We start from the raw sequence: 15,427 nt of genomic DNA on the forward strand, positions 1-15,427 counted from the left end.
TCGTCGGATTTTATTGTAGCGTTGGATAGGCGTTATGATGTCCATTCATTCATATACATATAACATGTCTTCCAATTTTTTAAGAAGGTCAATGAAGCAGCTTGCTATTGACAAAATTATATAGGCGAAAAAAAAAAAAGATGGTACATATTATAGGTCCATTTCAACAATATTAAAAGTATAATTTTATTTCAATGGAATTAATGTATCGACTAGAAATGTTGTGGTTTATGGGGATATATCCAAACAAAATAGCCGAAAAATGTTAAATGATTTTCATAAAAATGTAAAAGTATTTTAGACACAATTACTTTAACACGATGAAATGAAATAAATAATTGATTGATATTGATATTACATTACAGTAATCACCTAAAAGAAAATTTGAAAGAGAGAAAGATGAACAAGGAGGTCAATTAAAATTGGAATAAGTTGAAATTTGGTTCTCGACCTTTGCCCAATTAATCAATCTCCTCCATAATCCCTTCGTCACATCCAAGTATTTCTTTCTCAACCTTTATCAAAACTGTCGATATCATCCTTCCGTTAAATTTAGAACTCATCACTTCAAAAAAGTGCTCATCGAATTTAACGTATTCACAACTTTATTTATAAATAATTTAAACTTTAACATTTTTAATATTTTTATTTAAAAATATTTTTTAATTTACCGTGGTAGTATCCAATCTAAAATAAGGATGACATTAACTTTTCGTGAAAGGTTGAGTTTGAAATCGTATCTAATAAAAAGTAGAGGATGAAATTGGCTAAATAAGGAAAGTCTAAGGACCAAATTTCCTTTTTTTCTTTTTTCATTTGGGCCGTAAAAGAAATCCGACTAAGAAGAAAAGGGAGAATAAAGCCCAACCGAAGCCCAGCCCAATAATTAGTCAGAATTTTGAAAAATAGGGAAAAAGGGAAAAGAAAATCTCCCCATTCCCGCCACGCTCTGTAAGTACACAACGATAACCGTCACCGGAAATCGAAATGCTCTGAGACTCTCTCTCTCTCTCTCAACAAATCACGATTGAGCGGAGACCCCTTGGCGGAAGGGAAACGAGGTCACCTGTGATCACGGCTGAATTGCCTCGAACGGGAAGCTGAATCGGCGGTCAGAGAGTTTGAAGGCGATGAAGTTGAAGATCAACAAGGCCTGCGATCTCAGCTCCATCTCCGTCCTCCCTCCCCACGGCAGGTTCGCCTTTCTCCCTCAATATCCTATCCTTCTCCCTCCGTCCGTCACCTGATGCGAACTGAGTCAAATCAGAGGCCGAGGTTCAAAATAAGCTGGAAGAAGTATCAGATTCCTCTTCGCCGAGTCCAGTAACTGTCTGTTTTAGCCGTCTCCACTTTTGACGAAGAAGAATGATGTGATGATTTGGATTTCTGGCGAACCTAACCGTGGAGCCGAGTTTGATTAATTTCGAGTTCGCCTTGTTGAGCTGAGCCTCAGCTTGAGGTCTCAAGTGATTTTGACTGTAAAATGTGATACGAACTGGGGAGCCGAGTTTGATTAATTTCGAGCTCTCCTTGTTGAGCTGAGCCTGAGCTTGAGATGTCGGTTGAATTTAACGGTGGAATGTGATTCCTCCGAATTCGATCTATCTACTGGTAGGTCTGTTGTAGTTTCAGTGGTTTCCCTCACAAATTTTTAGTATCATTCTGTTTGGCAGACGATGCAGGAGATTATTGCCTAAACCTACTTGACTCGGTTCAATTAGCTGCAAATGGTTCGATTCTGAGTTTCCTACATCCTTAGTGGCGGCGCATCCTGTGCTATTATTCTCTCTACTTCATCTAGCTGTGTAACACCTCCTTGCATACAGCAGAATTTATTTCTTATAGTTGCATCGGAGATGTGTAAACAGCCGAGTGATTATGTTGCAGGAGACCAGGTGCTGCGCCGGGTGGAGTGCAAGCATCACAGTTCCACTCGCAGCAGCAGTCTCAGCAATCATTTTCGCAGGGGATCTCGGCACAGCATGGCATGTTTTCTCAACTCTCTCAGAACTCCTCGGATGATTTCCTGACAAGTGACCAGGTTTACTATTGACATCGCATCCTCATATTGTTTGTCCATGGCATTCTCTTGCTTGTTTACTTTGATTTGACTGCGTAGGTAGCATCATAATTCGTCGTTTGATTTTTATCATTAGAGAGTTTGGTTGGTTTACTCTGAAAATTGTCCTTGTAGCACCTGTATGCTGATCTAGATGATTAGAATGGTTGGTATGTGTGCTTTCAACACTTAGAACTGTGCTTGGACAGTATCCTCAACAAGGGACTATAATTAGAAGCAAGCAAACAAAAAAAGAGTGAAGAGAAAATTAGTTCGCTCAATGATATAAACTTATACCTTTTCGATGATCCAGCAACTGGGTGAAGGAATGTTCGCTGCAGACTAAGTTTTATTTATGGATGAAAATCACGATTCATGTTTCCAGTGATGAGCATCCCCTGGACTATTAATCTGTCCATGAATGACAAATTGCCTTTTTCCATTAATTTTGCTGATTTTCCTGACAGAGATACAGTTCTCAAGAACGAGAGAACTCAGTAAAGAAAATATCTACCTTGGTGAATTATAGCCAAGAAGATATTAGGATGCCACTGTCTAGAAATTCCTCCAATCTTGCACGCAAATGGAATTCCACATCCATGACAGATAACCGATGTAGGTTCGAAACTTCTTAATTATTTCATCCAACATAATTACAGATTTAGTAATGATTGCATCTCATAGTTAATGCTGAACTATGATGTACCTGAGCAGGTCATATCAGTGAAGAGCTCGAGCACAGGATTGGCTTGATGGAAACTTCATTGAGCAGGTTTGGAAGGATACTGGATTCTGTTCAGAGTGATGTAATGCAAGTCAGCAAAGGAACAAAAGAAATATCTCTAGAAAGTGAGTACTCCATCTTTAGATTACGTGCAGAGAGAAGTATGAGATCTTCGAAATCTTATGGCGATCACACATAAAAAATCGACCATTCCTCACCGTCGTTAATTGAAACTTGATAAGACCATGGACCCCAGTCTGCACCAGTCAAGCCCAATTCTACTTAATAAGATCCTAAAAAACCTTCAGAAATTCAATCGACTTTTACGCTACAAGTTCTTTCTTTCGAGATTTCTGCTCTATTCAATTGTTCTTCCTCATATAATGTCTGCAAGGAAAACATGTCTAATGTCATAACTAGTTACGGGTATTTTACCTCTCAATTTCAATGCAGTTGAAAGCATACGGCAGAAGTTGATTAGTCATGATGACTCCCTGCAACAATTGGTAATAGAACCGTAACAATAACTTATTTGATATATTTACGAGGCCTGCTTTTGTTGCGACTTTTGCTGGATATAGGCTATTTAACTCGCCTGAATGATGGTAAACCAGAAAAAAGGACAAGCAGATGTCAAAGCTTCCTTAGATGGGGGATTTAAATCTATATCTGATCAACTGAGCAAGGGTGCACATGAAAACAAGTTTCTGGAAATCTACTCGAGAATATCAGCAATACCTGTACAGATAGAAGCATCCGTAATGAAATTTCAAGATCAGGTCCGCTATAACTTCACCAGGGAAATGCAGGTAAGCAAACTGCATTGAAGTGTAAAGTGCCGTGTAAATAAAAATGCCCGTACTTTCCAAATTGTTTTTCCATCAGTCAGTCTGAAGTATGACAGATTGTGGCTTTTGTTTTATTGAGAATGCCAATTCCTTCTCCTTTTCTTTTATATGTTCATGTTTATTTCTGCTTGTTGGATGAAATGGTTGCATCCATTTTAAATTTACTTGTAGGCATTTTCTTCTGTACTGAAATTAGCCAGCCAAAAATCAGATGCTTCTGCTCATCCCCAATTAAAGGTGCTAGCCCTTTAAGCAGTTTAGTTTTTGGACTCTTATGCACACGCCAAACCTGCCTCTTGGCTAACATGCAAGTTCACAGGGTATTGAAGTTCTCCCTGTCCCACAGAGAGAAACAAGGCTATTGAAAGGGTATGTAGTCTGCTTTTGATTATGGCAGTTTCCCCCGTGCTGAGGCTTATATTTTCTGCCACCTAAGCTTAGAAAGGCACATATTTTTCAAAATCTGTCACAGTAGAGTTTCTATCTTGAGAGGCATAATTCCCTTGAATTCTGATAAATAAATTGTTACATAGCATCAGAAGCACCGTAAGTTTTAATCTCTGCGGCACCAACTTCTGAGTCCTTGAATTCTTGAACATCTCTCTTTATAGCTGGCATCTTAACTCTAAATATCTTATGCTTGGATGATATGGCTATTCTGAAATAATGAATGGCTGGACTGCGATCCAGTATGGTGCCGAGCATCTTAATTCTTTAACTCAGTACATAGATGCTTTCCAGAAATGAGGGCTTGCCTTCTCGATATAAATAACAACCGGGATTAATTAAATAGTTCATGAAACTCATTTCTACTTCACTGCATCTTAAGACCTAATAACAACTGACAAAAGTCACCTCTTTGTGTGCTTTCTATTGATATACTATTGTTCTTGCAGTTCATCTCCATGTCCGATATCTTCTTTGCCTCCAGATCCTGTGACAAAGACAGAAATGGGAGGATGGACCTCAGTGAAGCAGGAGAAACAGAAATGTCTGGTCGGAGCCTTGAAAAAGGAAAACATACAAAAAGAGGCTCACCCCTTCGAGAAGGTAATCTTGGTTCCTTTAAGCTTGTTCCATCATTACACTCCTCCTTTGTCTGGTAACTTCTTTAGAAAGTAGAGACTATAGTGTCATTTGGAAAATTCAGAAATATTCTGCGTAAGTGAGATCGGCAGTTCTAAAATTTGTATTGCAGCTTCTGTACAATCATTCCCCTCTAATCAGTACAGGGAAGTTTTACATTCCTCACTTGCAACTTGCAGCTTAGCATGCAAGAAAGAGAAGGTCGAGTTCTAATTGAATCAGATGAGGAGATCGAAGGAGGTTTTGCCTGCTTGATTGATGAGGAGAGAGGTAAACAGTAGATAGTCAACTAAAAAATGTCCAATATGTTTCGTAGCCTTTTAAAAGAGTTGATATGGCTCATGGTCCACAGTTGCCAAAGAAGTGCAATTATGATATATGATTCAGTTTAATGCCTCGAACGAACTTAGAGTTAGATACAAGATCCATTATAATACACATGGTTCGCTGATACTTAACCTCCTGCCATTTACTTGTTTCCATCTAATACAATAGACTTAAAAAGCAATATCGATTGCTCAGAAGGTAATATTTGTGTTGCTGCAATAAAAGGTTGAAAGAAGTCTGCTCAGTTAAAAGAAATAAGCTCTTGGAAACTAATGATTAAGCACAAATCACCCATTCTTTCACCCTCATAGGTCGGCCAAGTATGTCTCTGTTTTTTTTCTGTCCGACTCTTGCTCATAAAACTGGCTTGGTACAGAACTGAAGATTCGGACACCATCTTTCTGACGTGTTTATTACAATTACCTGGTGATATTACCGGCAACTGCTTTCCTATGGTTTTTGGGGCTATATTGATACCATTTGATGCATGGTTTTGCTTCAGGTGCATACGCCCAACTGGAGGACAAAGGAAGCTACACGATTGATGAAGTTAAGGTAGAGACAGAACGGATCCTGAGGAAAGCAAGGAAGAGGAAGCGAAAGCACTCCAGCGTAATAATTATAAATTGAAGGTATGCAGACTCGTGGTTGTTAAGATCAAATTCGTCTCTTTACTGTGTAAGGGAAGCACTGATGCTCATTTTCTATCCCAACCTGAAACTAACTTGCACTATCTTCGTTTTGACAAACTGCTCGAAAATGATAATTTGTCCCTCAATATCTGAACCTTTAAGAATCAATGCTAGATTTCAATTCCCTTTTTTTATGTCAGCTTTGCAGACAATTCTGTTGCTGTTGCCAGGTTGAAGGAAGTTCACCGAGGAACTTGATCCATGTATGCGAATTCTCGGTGTTCAGGTAGCATTTTGTGCCAAAACTCTGTTTTATTTTACAAAATATCTACGGCTGCGTAAGAAACATCATGTCAGCATAAAAGTGGTCGCATAATGTCTAGCGGAGCTGTATAAATGCGCTATGTATGTGAAAAAAATTCGCCTGAAAAATGAGAAATCCAATTGATTAAAGTGAGGTCTAGTTTAGACAATGCTGCACCGTAAAGATTATCCGATGCTCGATAAACTACTTCTGAGACTGAGACTTCCCGAAAAGGTATTCGGGATTCGCATTATCATTAGCCACCGGTCGACATATGACATCTGCAAATATAATTGCTTCCAAAGGATAAACATCTACTCTTGCATATGAGTGCTCCCTCTCAGCCCCGTGAAATTGAAGATTATATCGCTTTATTAGCTTGTAAGAGAAAGAAGAAATGGAACAGTAGTTAGTTTCGGAGGCAGTCCATGGCCTCCTAAGAAAATGTAGAAATTTGGAGATAAAGGAATGATGATTAATGGCGTAGACAAATGATAATCTCTCTGAGTTGCTTCTACCCGACTCTTATTAGCCTCTCGGCACTGGACCTTGTGCTAAAGGATAATGCTGGTGAGGGCCGTCGTTGGTTATTGAGGTCGCGACATTAACCTCATATCAATCATTGTCATATGGGAAAGAAAGTGCAGGGCGGCCCTCCATGCACTAGCTTGTAATAGGGCCTTCTCGATCCCTCGCTTCAATTCTAAAATATCGACATCATTGCCGGCAGCCCCTGTGTTAGATAATGTAATCGCCAAGACTTTTTAATTCCTTATCCTTCCATCTAATCATCGCGTAAATAGAATATTAGCCTATGGAAGCATTCCTAACTCTATTTATAAGAAAAGTCTACTGTGATCCATTTTTTGGACTCATTTCACGGTCAATGTCGTACCATATTCTGCAGACGCTAATTCATGCTTTGCTTCCTTGTCTATCCACTTTTTGGTCCGTTTCTTATTCGTATTCCCATCAACCTTTTCGAGGAAATTAATTAAACAGTCATTTTGAATAATTATATTCACTATTATACACCCTGGTAGTGGAGAGAAGAATAGTGAATGAAATTAGTGGATTTGACTAGCCAGTTTTTAAATCCATCCATTCGTTCAAATTATAGCATAGAAGTGTTCATGCAGACATTTCCAAATGTCGAATCTCCACTCGATGTATAACTATTTGGGATCACATATCCAAAACTCGAACTGATAAGACGTATGACTGTTTCAATCATTTTATACATTTAATTTTTTTCTTTTTATTTTTCAACTTTAGATAATATTTCAAAATATTCGTCCTCCCTCACGTATCATTCGTAACGTGTGATTTTGACACTTATTTACACAGGTCGACCCATGTATTTGAACCTGCAGATTCGTCCTGCTCCTCGTTCGTTCTGGTTTCCAACAACGCTTGATCTGAACAGACTTTGGTTTCAATAAGCACATCGATATATGTACTTTGGTTTCAACAAGCCACGTGGGCTTTCCTTAGCAAGGCTAGACGCAATCGATTGGATCGCAAAAGTGTAGCTTTAAACCCATATGTGTTCGTCCTCGATGATCCCTCAAATTTCTTCAGTACTGTACTTTTTCTTTTTTTCGGTAACGATAAAATCTTCAAAAGTAAAATAAAAATGGATAAAAGAAGAACACAAATTGGTTCAGCTTTATTATCGAGCAAAGTCGACAGTGTCCGGAAAGGTGTTGTCGGTGGAGATGGGATCGCGTGCACGGAGAAAATATTTATTATTGTACAGTCACGCGACCGTGTAAAATTCAATCCGAAACAAGTAAAGGTAAAAAAAAAGAAATGTTTTATAAATTAAAACAGTATCTTTTACACGTTGTTCAGTTATTAATTGCATGGTGATGCAGATGACTGAACTGAGCCCCCAAGTCATAACTCCACTATTCTTCTTTCCTCTTCTTTTTACGCCTCCAAGGTTGGCCCGCCAACAGCGCACACTCCTTTCATCATTCATCCCACGGACCTTCTGAATTGAAGTTTGGTTCTCGCATTCACTTTTACCTTCACCCTAACTACATGACATGATAGCCCCGCAGCATGTGAATATATCTAATATCTATGCATCTATGTAGATGTATATATATATATATATGTTTTCATTTCAATTTGCAAAACTATTCCACATGAATTGCACATTCTTAATTGTTAAATTTTCGCCACACGTCGCCGTTTATCAGTTTGAATTTTCGAATTGGTTATGCATTCAATGACTTATAAGCGATTTGTCGTTGGTTAATCTTGATTGCTTGTTTTCTTCACTGGATCCGTGGCTTGGTTACTATATATATTACAATCTCTGCACGATATGGATTTCAAATAAGATTTTCCTTTTTTTTTGGGAAAATAAAATGGAACACCTAACAGCGTATCTTTATAGACCAAGAACCACGAGATCGCACTTTTTATTCTAGGGTGATGGAGGGATCGTACCATTCGAGCCCGGGGGAAGGAGGTCAATTCCTTTTTTGTTTTGTTTTGTTTTTTATGAACAGGGTTCAGAGAAGGTTTAGTTAATTCGGAGTCATTTCAAGAGTTGGAGATATAATCGTTCTGATTAGTAAATGGAATGAAGGCTGAATGTGAACATTCTAGCAATTAATGATCTAATTTACGAACTCGAACGATGATATTATGGCTATGGGATATAAAAGTTCGGCAAAGGGTTTAGATCAGCTAATTGGATATGAGGTCTAATCTAATTAATTTCATGTCAAGTTTCCATATGCAATAATTAGCTCCAACGACTTCTTCATTAAAAAAAAAAAGTGCCAGCGACTCGATAACGTCAAGAAGCCTCATTAATTTTAACTCACGAACGGACACTGTCATATCACGAGTGAATTAGAAGGCAATCACCAACAAATTAATGTTCACGTTGACAAATTAGTCGAGCAATTCATAGATTACATCAAGGGAAGCTTCATTATCAATTTTGTTATCGTGTCTTAGACCAAAACCATTTTAGCAAATGTTTATGCAAATCGGGGTGATGAGAATCAAATTTAGTAACTCTTATTTTCAGGTTGAGACTGACCGGACGCGATAGATCTGAACAATATATAAATTGCACCCATTTGTTTGTGCCTGCATATGGAGAATTAGGACGTGTAGACCGGCCTTGATGGCCTCTTAATATTCGCATTGATTATCAAAATTTCATCATATACATTGTTTTGAAATATTTAAAGTTTTTGATGAAGAAAGCAAAAACAAAAATATCATACTTAATCCAATAAGGTTGACTTGGTGGTTAAAGAGCGTGACTTTCTTGAAAAAGTTCTAAATTTGAGTAATCTCGGAAACTATACAGGAGAATATTTCATATTGGACTACACGCACGATCTGTGGTCAGACTGCCATATCTAGTGAGTTTTCAGGGTGTTCACGTGAGCGTATGATTAGTTAGATGAAATTAGTACATCTCGTTATCAAAATAAAGAAAATCATATTTATATTTTGTCAAAAATGTGGAAAGGTACTTGGAGGGCTATCGTAGGCTTGTGGTCCTCTCTCCTTTGGTGGATTTCCATCCCACACCTCAAGACCTCGCATGGCTCCACTACAATAATTCATGGGCACATGAAAATTGTGTGCTAACCAGATCTCAACAAAATATAATATATATATATATATATATATATATTGATAAGATCTCAACAAAATCAACCCTCACTTAATTAGCTAAACTCTTAAATCATTCGCGTCCGTGGACGTCTCAGCTCAAATAGTAAATAGACCCCATCAATTAATTCTCACTTTATGGTCTCTAGCTCGAATCTTTACTCAAAGGTAACTTAAGATTAATTGATTCTCGTGAAAAGCATTCGGAGTCAACGTAAATGACTTGTTTAGACAAGTCTTAAAGACATATACACTCCGGTACAAAGAACCCAATAAGCCTCCCTATCGGTCCATAACCAGTCCAAAAGCATACATCGATTTGGATTTGACAATGAAAATATTAATAATCTAGCTAGAAAAGGATAATATCTTGACATTTACAAAGAATCTGCCACACACACTATATATATTTCATTCACAATTATTATAGGCAGGAGGGGGCTGTTAACTGTTAAGACATACATACATACATACATACATACATACATACATACATACATACATACATATATATATATATTATATCTTTGAGGCAAGCAAAGGAAAAAGCTGCCTAAGCATATGGCCAGCAAAAGCTCCCTCATCACTCACTACTCCTCTCCCTTTCTTTTGCATTCAATAAAATCGAAATCACTTTATAATTACATTGTTTTATCCTTTTTCTTTTCCTTCTTCACACTTTCCTCCTGAGATGTTTGGTAAGAATATGATACAAGCTTGAGACAAGAAAACAGCCAAACCTCTGCCTCTTTTCTTTCTCGAGTACCGTCCCCCCCCCCCCTTTCATAGTCAATCAAGAACTGTACGTGCGTGTGGTCCTTCCTTTATAGTAGTACTAAATAGATGACAATTAAATTCGACTTGCCAAATAATTATTCCTATATTAGAGGGGAGCCAGTCATCTTTTTAATTAAATAGATGATATATAAAATGAACACACTGTAAAATCTCTTGAGTCGGCTTAAAACTATTTCTTATAACTTATTCGTGAAAAATTATACCACGATCTGCTTTGAACGATTTAAAGCAGACTCGTTAGCATCCATCTCAATATCCATGTGGAAGTAATCTGTCGGGATTTATCAAATATAGAAATATCCGTCACATCATTAAAACTCGTCTTGTATGCGAAATGCATGCACAAGGAGACATAAGGCTTGCTTTAGAGAATATATATGGCTTTTTATGTAGATGTGTTCATCAATAGATATTGTTTATGTGGGGATGATGATAGCAAAATTAGCTCCATCAGTTTGTCAAAGCAATGGAAGAGCATCCAATAAAGAACACAAACAAATCAATCAATTAATTAATTAAATATAAAGTAAAATTTTGAGTTGGGGGTGAGGTGGGGCTCACGACTTGTCTCACTTCGGGCCTTCTCTCATTAGGCAATAAATCACCAATTTTAGGGAGGCTGGTAATGATTGTGGGCCCAATGGAACTGTTCCTTGGCCCAACTGCTCCTCACTCCCTTCACACAGCATCGTGCTTTCTTCCACCAAGAAAAAGAAAAAAAAACAATTTTCAAATAAATAAATTATAATTATAATAATTAAATGGCAAAAGTGAATGTCAATGTCAGTATTTATTTATTTATTTATTTTCAGGTGACAATTTCAGTAATTGTTGGTATGGCAATCTTTTCCCCATGCAATCCCGTGCAGGCACTCACTTTTACCACTCATAGGATAGGATTCTACTGAAAATTCTGGGATACAGTAATTGAATTCAGGGCCCTGCTCTGCCATTTTTGCTTAATCTATGGCATGGAATTTACCACCATTGCTTCCATTATTATATGCGTGAAGCTAAGCTAACATGCAATAGAACCATAAGAGAAAATAATTTAGGTTATATATAGAGGCGGCATCGCGTAGCAACTGATACGTGATATCAGTAATCCATGAAATATCAATGTGTTAATCACTTGAATGGTAACAATCATAGGTTATTATTAAACTTTATATATATATAATCAAAATAATTCGGATTTATCATGAATCAAGATTGCTGTTTCATATAAGATACTTTCCTGAACTATCAATGGTTGGAGGCAACATTCTCTTAACTTGCTTCTATTTCTTTATGTTACATGTCACAGCTCATTTTTGTATCGATTCCCTCGGATTTGCTTAATTCATAATGCTCAACCCAGCTTGACCCTTCTCATCCTTCATTCTCCTAATGTAGAGTCCTACTTTACGTGATTGAGTTAGCATTGAAGCTTGTATAGAGACTATTTAGGGTATATGCTCTTCATGATAAGGTATTTGGAAGAAACAAGCAGCAATCCAATGTGAGCAGTCATCATTTATTATATATTAATGAAGAGCTTACAACAACCATAATGATCTTTCTATATTTAAAATATATCATATAATACCACTAAAGGTAGTGATCTAATAGTTTCAAATTTACTCTTATATGATTTGGTAACCCTAAAGTCTAAAGTTCAAATCTCTTGTACATTTGCGTCAAAGTATTTGCTAGAAGTGTGCTCTCTGACTTGGGCTCCGGGGTTATCGGTTTTTGTGAAATATACTACGCCTTTGGTGGTGTTACGCTGACGGGATCAGTGTTTGTGCTAATTATTCTGTTCGTCTAATATGTGTTCGCGGTTAAACACGAAAGTTCGCATATTGCATAAGCAGGGTGACAATGGTGCCAATACTGCTACCAATCATTTTTACTTATAAAAATACATCATAGAATGTATCCTAATATTCCAAATACATTCACAAGATGACACATATTGGAATATGTCAATATAAATATGGAACAATATACGAAAGATTGTCCCACGTAAAATATATGTAACATTTTGTTTTCTCTTGCTTCGAATAAGGTGGATGGAGCTCTAGCAAAACGAGAACAATTGAATGGTACAAAGGTTGAGATATAATATTAGTGGATTGAAACTTGTTGAACACATACGTATCCAGATCGTATTATCTCAACAATATAACTTGAAAGGAAAAAAAAATGATTTAGCCAAGGTATTGTAAATTGTAAAGAAAGAAAAGCCAAATGTTCTTTAATCATGAATAATGAATAGCAAATCATTGTCTGTATCTTATTAACTTTACAAATAAGGTTTAAATTTCAAAATATATACATACAATTATGATGAGTGCTAAATCTCATATTGGAGTGAGGTAAGTGCGTCTAACCAAATTTATCGAGCAACAACTGTCCTTTTCTTCTAAAAGTGCCTTTTATAAATTAAGTCGTGCAACATATATTAAGAGGACAATATTTCTTGGACAGAATCTTTATTCGCAGATCTTTGAGTTCACATTCTCATTAAGTTCTATGAAAATTTCACCTAGAGGAAGACGAAATATATATATATCTACACACAACTGACCTATCAATGATCAATGATATAAAATGTAATTTAGAGCCTTTTTTAAAGAACTGCTTAATTAGAAGGTAGGAGGGGATATATGTATATGATTTGAATTCAAATAAAAACATCATTACTATCTATTATTATGTTGGGGTCAATAATAATCATATCCTCGAAGAGACTTTTCTCTTTTTTTGCATGAACCGCCTAATTCCCTCTTTCTTTGCATATACTTTCCCTTCCTCAAACTCTCCCATTTCTCCTCCTTGAATGATTTGGAAAGTTTTTATTTATAAAAATATTTTTTTAAAAACGTGCAGACTAGTCTTCATTATTTTCACTTTTAGCTAGCATTAATTGTTTGTGTTCCTTAAATTTTCGCACAATTTTAAAGTTAAATTTTTAGAGAATAAACTCCCCGCGTTTACTATAATATTTAGAAATTGGAATTTGATCTAAGTGCACTAAAGGAGTAAAAATATAAAGAAATAAATATTATTTCTTAATAAAGTAATTTACACAATTCATACGAGTTGAAAGAAATCTACTATTAAAAATACTGTTAGCATATATATACAGATATATTTATAAGTGCATCATTATATGTGTGTGATGAATAGATTATATAAGTAAGGAAATATATCTGAAGATATTTTATGCATTTTTTTTTTTAGCCTTTTGGTATTTCTAAAATATCCTTCACTCACTTTTGTCAACGTTTCTGTCTTTTCTATGAGGCCCGCCCTCGTATTGCGTCTCCTCGTCTTCATTTAAGACCACAGGGCATTTTGCTGGTGACACGACTCTCGATCCTGTCCCTATTCCGCTCTTGTTAGAGCAAAAAATAAATTAAAAAAATCACATAAAAACAAGAATTATCTTTTCCAACGTAAAAATTAATGGACTCTTAATTAGGGTATATATATGTATACACGTTATGCCTCTCTCTACTGCAACCAAAATAGCCTATGTTTCCACCATTTTGCGAAAATGGATGGAGATAAACTAATTAAGCCCCAATTACATATCCAAATTACCAGAATCGAGGAAAGAAGTAAAAAGAAAAGGAGTCCACCCATAAAGTTTATTTTTTCAATATGCACATTGATATTCGGAAATTCAATGAATCTCAACTAATTCGGTTCGAGATAAATTCACTCATTAAAGGATAAAACTCTTCAAGTGTGAATTTTTTTCATTCGTAGGATTCAAACCATTTGAATCAACTCACATTAGTCATAACCTTCATTTTGATTAAGAGAATTTCAATTATTGCGTGATTAAAGAAACTTCAAAAGAAGCTCGGCAAAAATCTTAAAAAACCTTTTAAAAAACGAAAATAAAACCTAATATAACCTTTAATTTAAATAAGAGAATATATCCTATAATTTTCTATTGTTATGTGATCACGAAAACTTCTAATAAAAAAGGAAAATAAAATAAGATATTAACAATCTTCGTTGACATGATATTATTCATATTATTTTTTTCGATGTGAACTTTAATATTTGAAAGTCCAATAGGCTCCTATTTATTCTTGTTATTATTAGAAGTGATAGAAACTGCCTAGCTTTGCAAGAATTTAAGAAATCCTGCAGACAGCATCAACAAGGAGCCTTCTTCTTCCTCTCCCTCATCCAATCCTCTTATTTTTATTTTTTATTTTAATTTCTTACGTGTTCTACTTTAATTAATTAAAGAATGCCTGCAACCATTAGTCATTACGCGCAAAGGAATAAAAGAAGAGAGAGAAAGAGTGGGTGGTCGACTTTTTGATAATTGCTCATCACAAGCTTGGATGGATAAATGGACGAAGAAATTTTGATTCTCCCTCTCCTTCCTCCATACCTTTCCTTCTCTTTTGGTAGGAAATTTTTGCCCCAAACTTTCTTCTTTCTCACCAAACATACCCCTCAAGAAGGTTGGAGGGAATCACCATGGAACTTTTGTTCTGATGCCATGGCTTGCTCGTCCCCAAAAGATTGCTTTAACTTCATAGTCAAGCCTCCAGACCATATTGCCAAATCTTTGTAGAATGAATGTCTATCATTTTCCTTGTATGTAGCCATTATCGTTTATCAGTCATGGACACTAAGAAATGAAATTATGTTGTTAGCAGGCATTAAAGCAGATTTATCTAATTTTTTCCTCCAAATCAAGGCGGCCTTCCGGGAACACAGCTCTAAATAGGTCTCAGTAATCCAACACATCTCCTTACCTGATCAAACGCAACAACATGAAGAACCTAACACCACAGATCAGAAATGGAGCAGCATTCACCCTAATGCTACCTGGACCACCGAGAGGGCTTGTCTTGCCGGAACCATAAGTACTACTAATCAAAAAACCACGCACTCATGGTTCCTACCCACCGAGATTGGGTCCCCACTTCAGGCAGAAGCAAAGGCTGTCCTTCTAGCAATCTCCCTAGCCCTAGAACATGG

The 15,427-nt window shown here is 36.4% G+C and overlaps 1 protein-coding gene across 2 annotated transcripts; it reads left to right on the forward strand.

Annotated features, from left to right (window-relative positions):
* Positions 1 to 959: 959 nt before the first annotated feature.
* Positions 960 to 6,705, forward strand: LOC116197149 (protein PAIR1). 2 transcript variants are annotated; one of them, XM_031527206.1, is made up of 12 exons: positions 960 to 1,195; positions 1,888 to 2,041; positions 2,527 to 2,674; positions 2,774 to 2,908; positions 3,237 to 3,289; positions 3,398 to 3,592; positions 3,803 to 3,868; positions 3,951 to 4,000; positions 4,528 to 4,681; positions 4,897 to 4,987; positions 5,547 to 5,676; positions 5,907 to 6,705. In XM_031527206.1, the coding sequence occupies exons 1-11, from the start codon at positions 1,131 to 1,133 to the stop codon at positions 5,672 to 5,674; spliced, it is 1,239 nt and encodes a 412-aa protein (XP_031383066.1). In that variant the 5' UTR covers positions 960 to 1,130; the 3' UTR covers positions 5,675 to 5,676; positions 5,907 to 6,705. The 2 variants fall into 2 exon arrangements, with proteins under 2 accessions (XP_031383066.1, XP_031383058.1); XM_031527198.1 differs by having other exon boundaries at positions 5,877 to 6,702.
* The last annotated feature ends 8,722 nt before the right edge of the window (positions 6,706 to 15,427 follow it).

This window comes from Punica granatum, chromosome 1 (assembly GCF_007655135.1).
Source record: "Punica granatum isolate Tunisia-2019 chromosome 1, ASM765513v2, whole genome shotgun sequence".
NCBI classification, from domain to species: Eukaryota; Viridiplantae; Streptophyta; class Magnoliopsida; order Myrtales; family Lythraceae; genus Punica; species Punica granatum.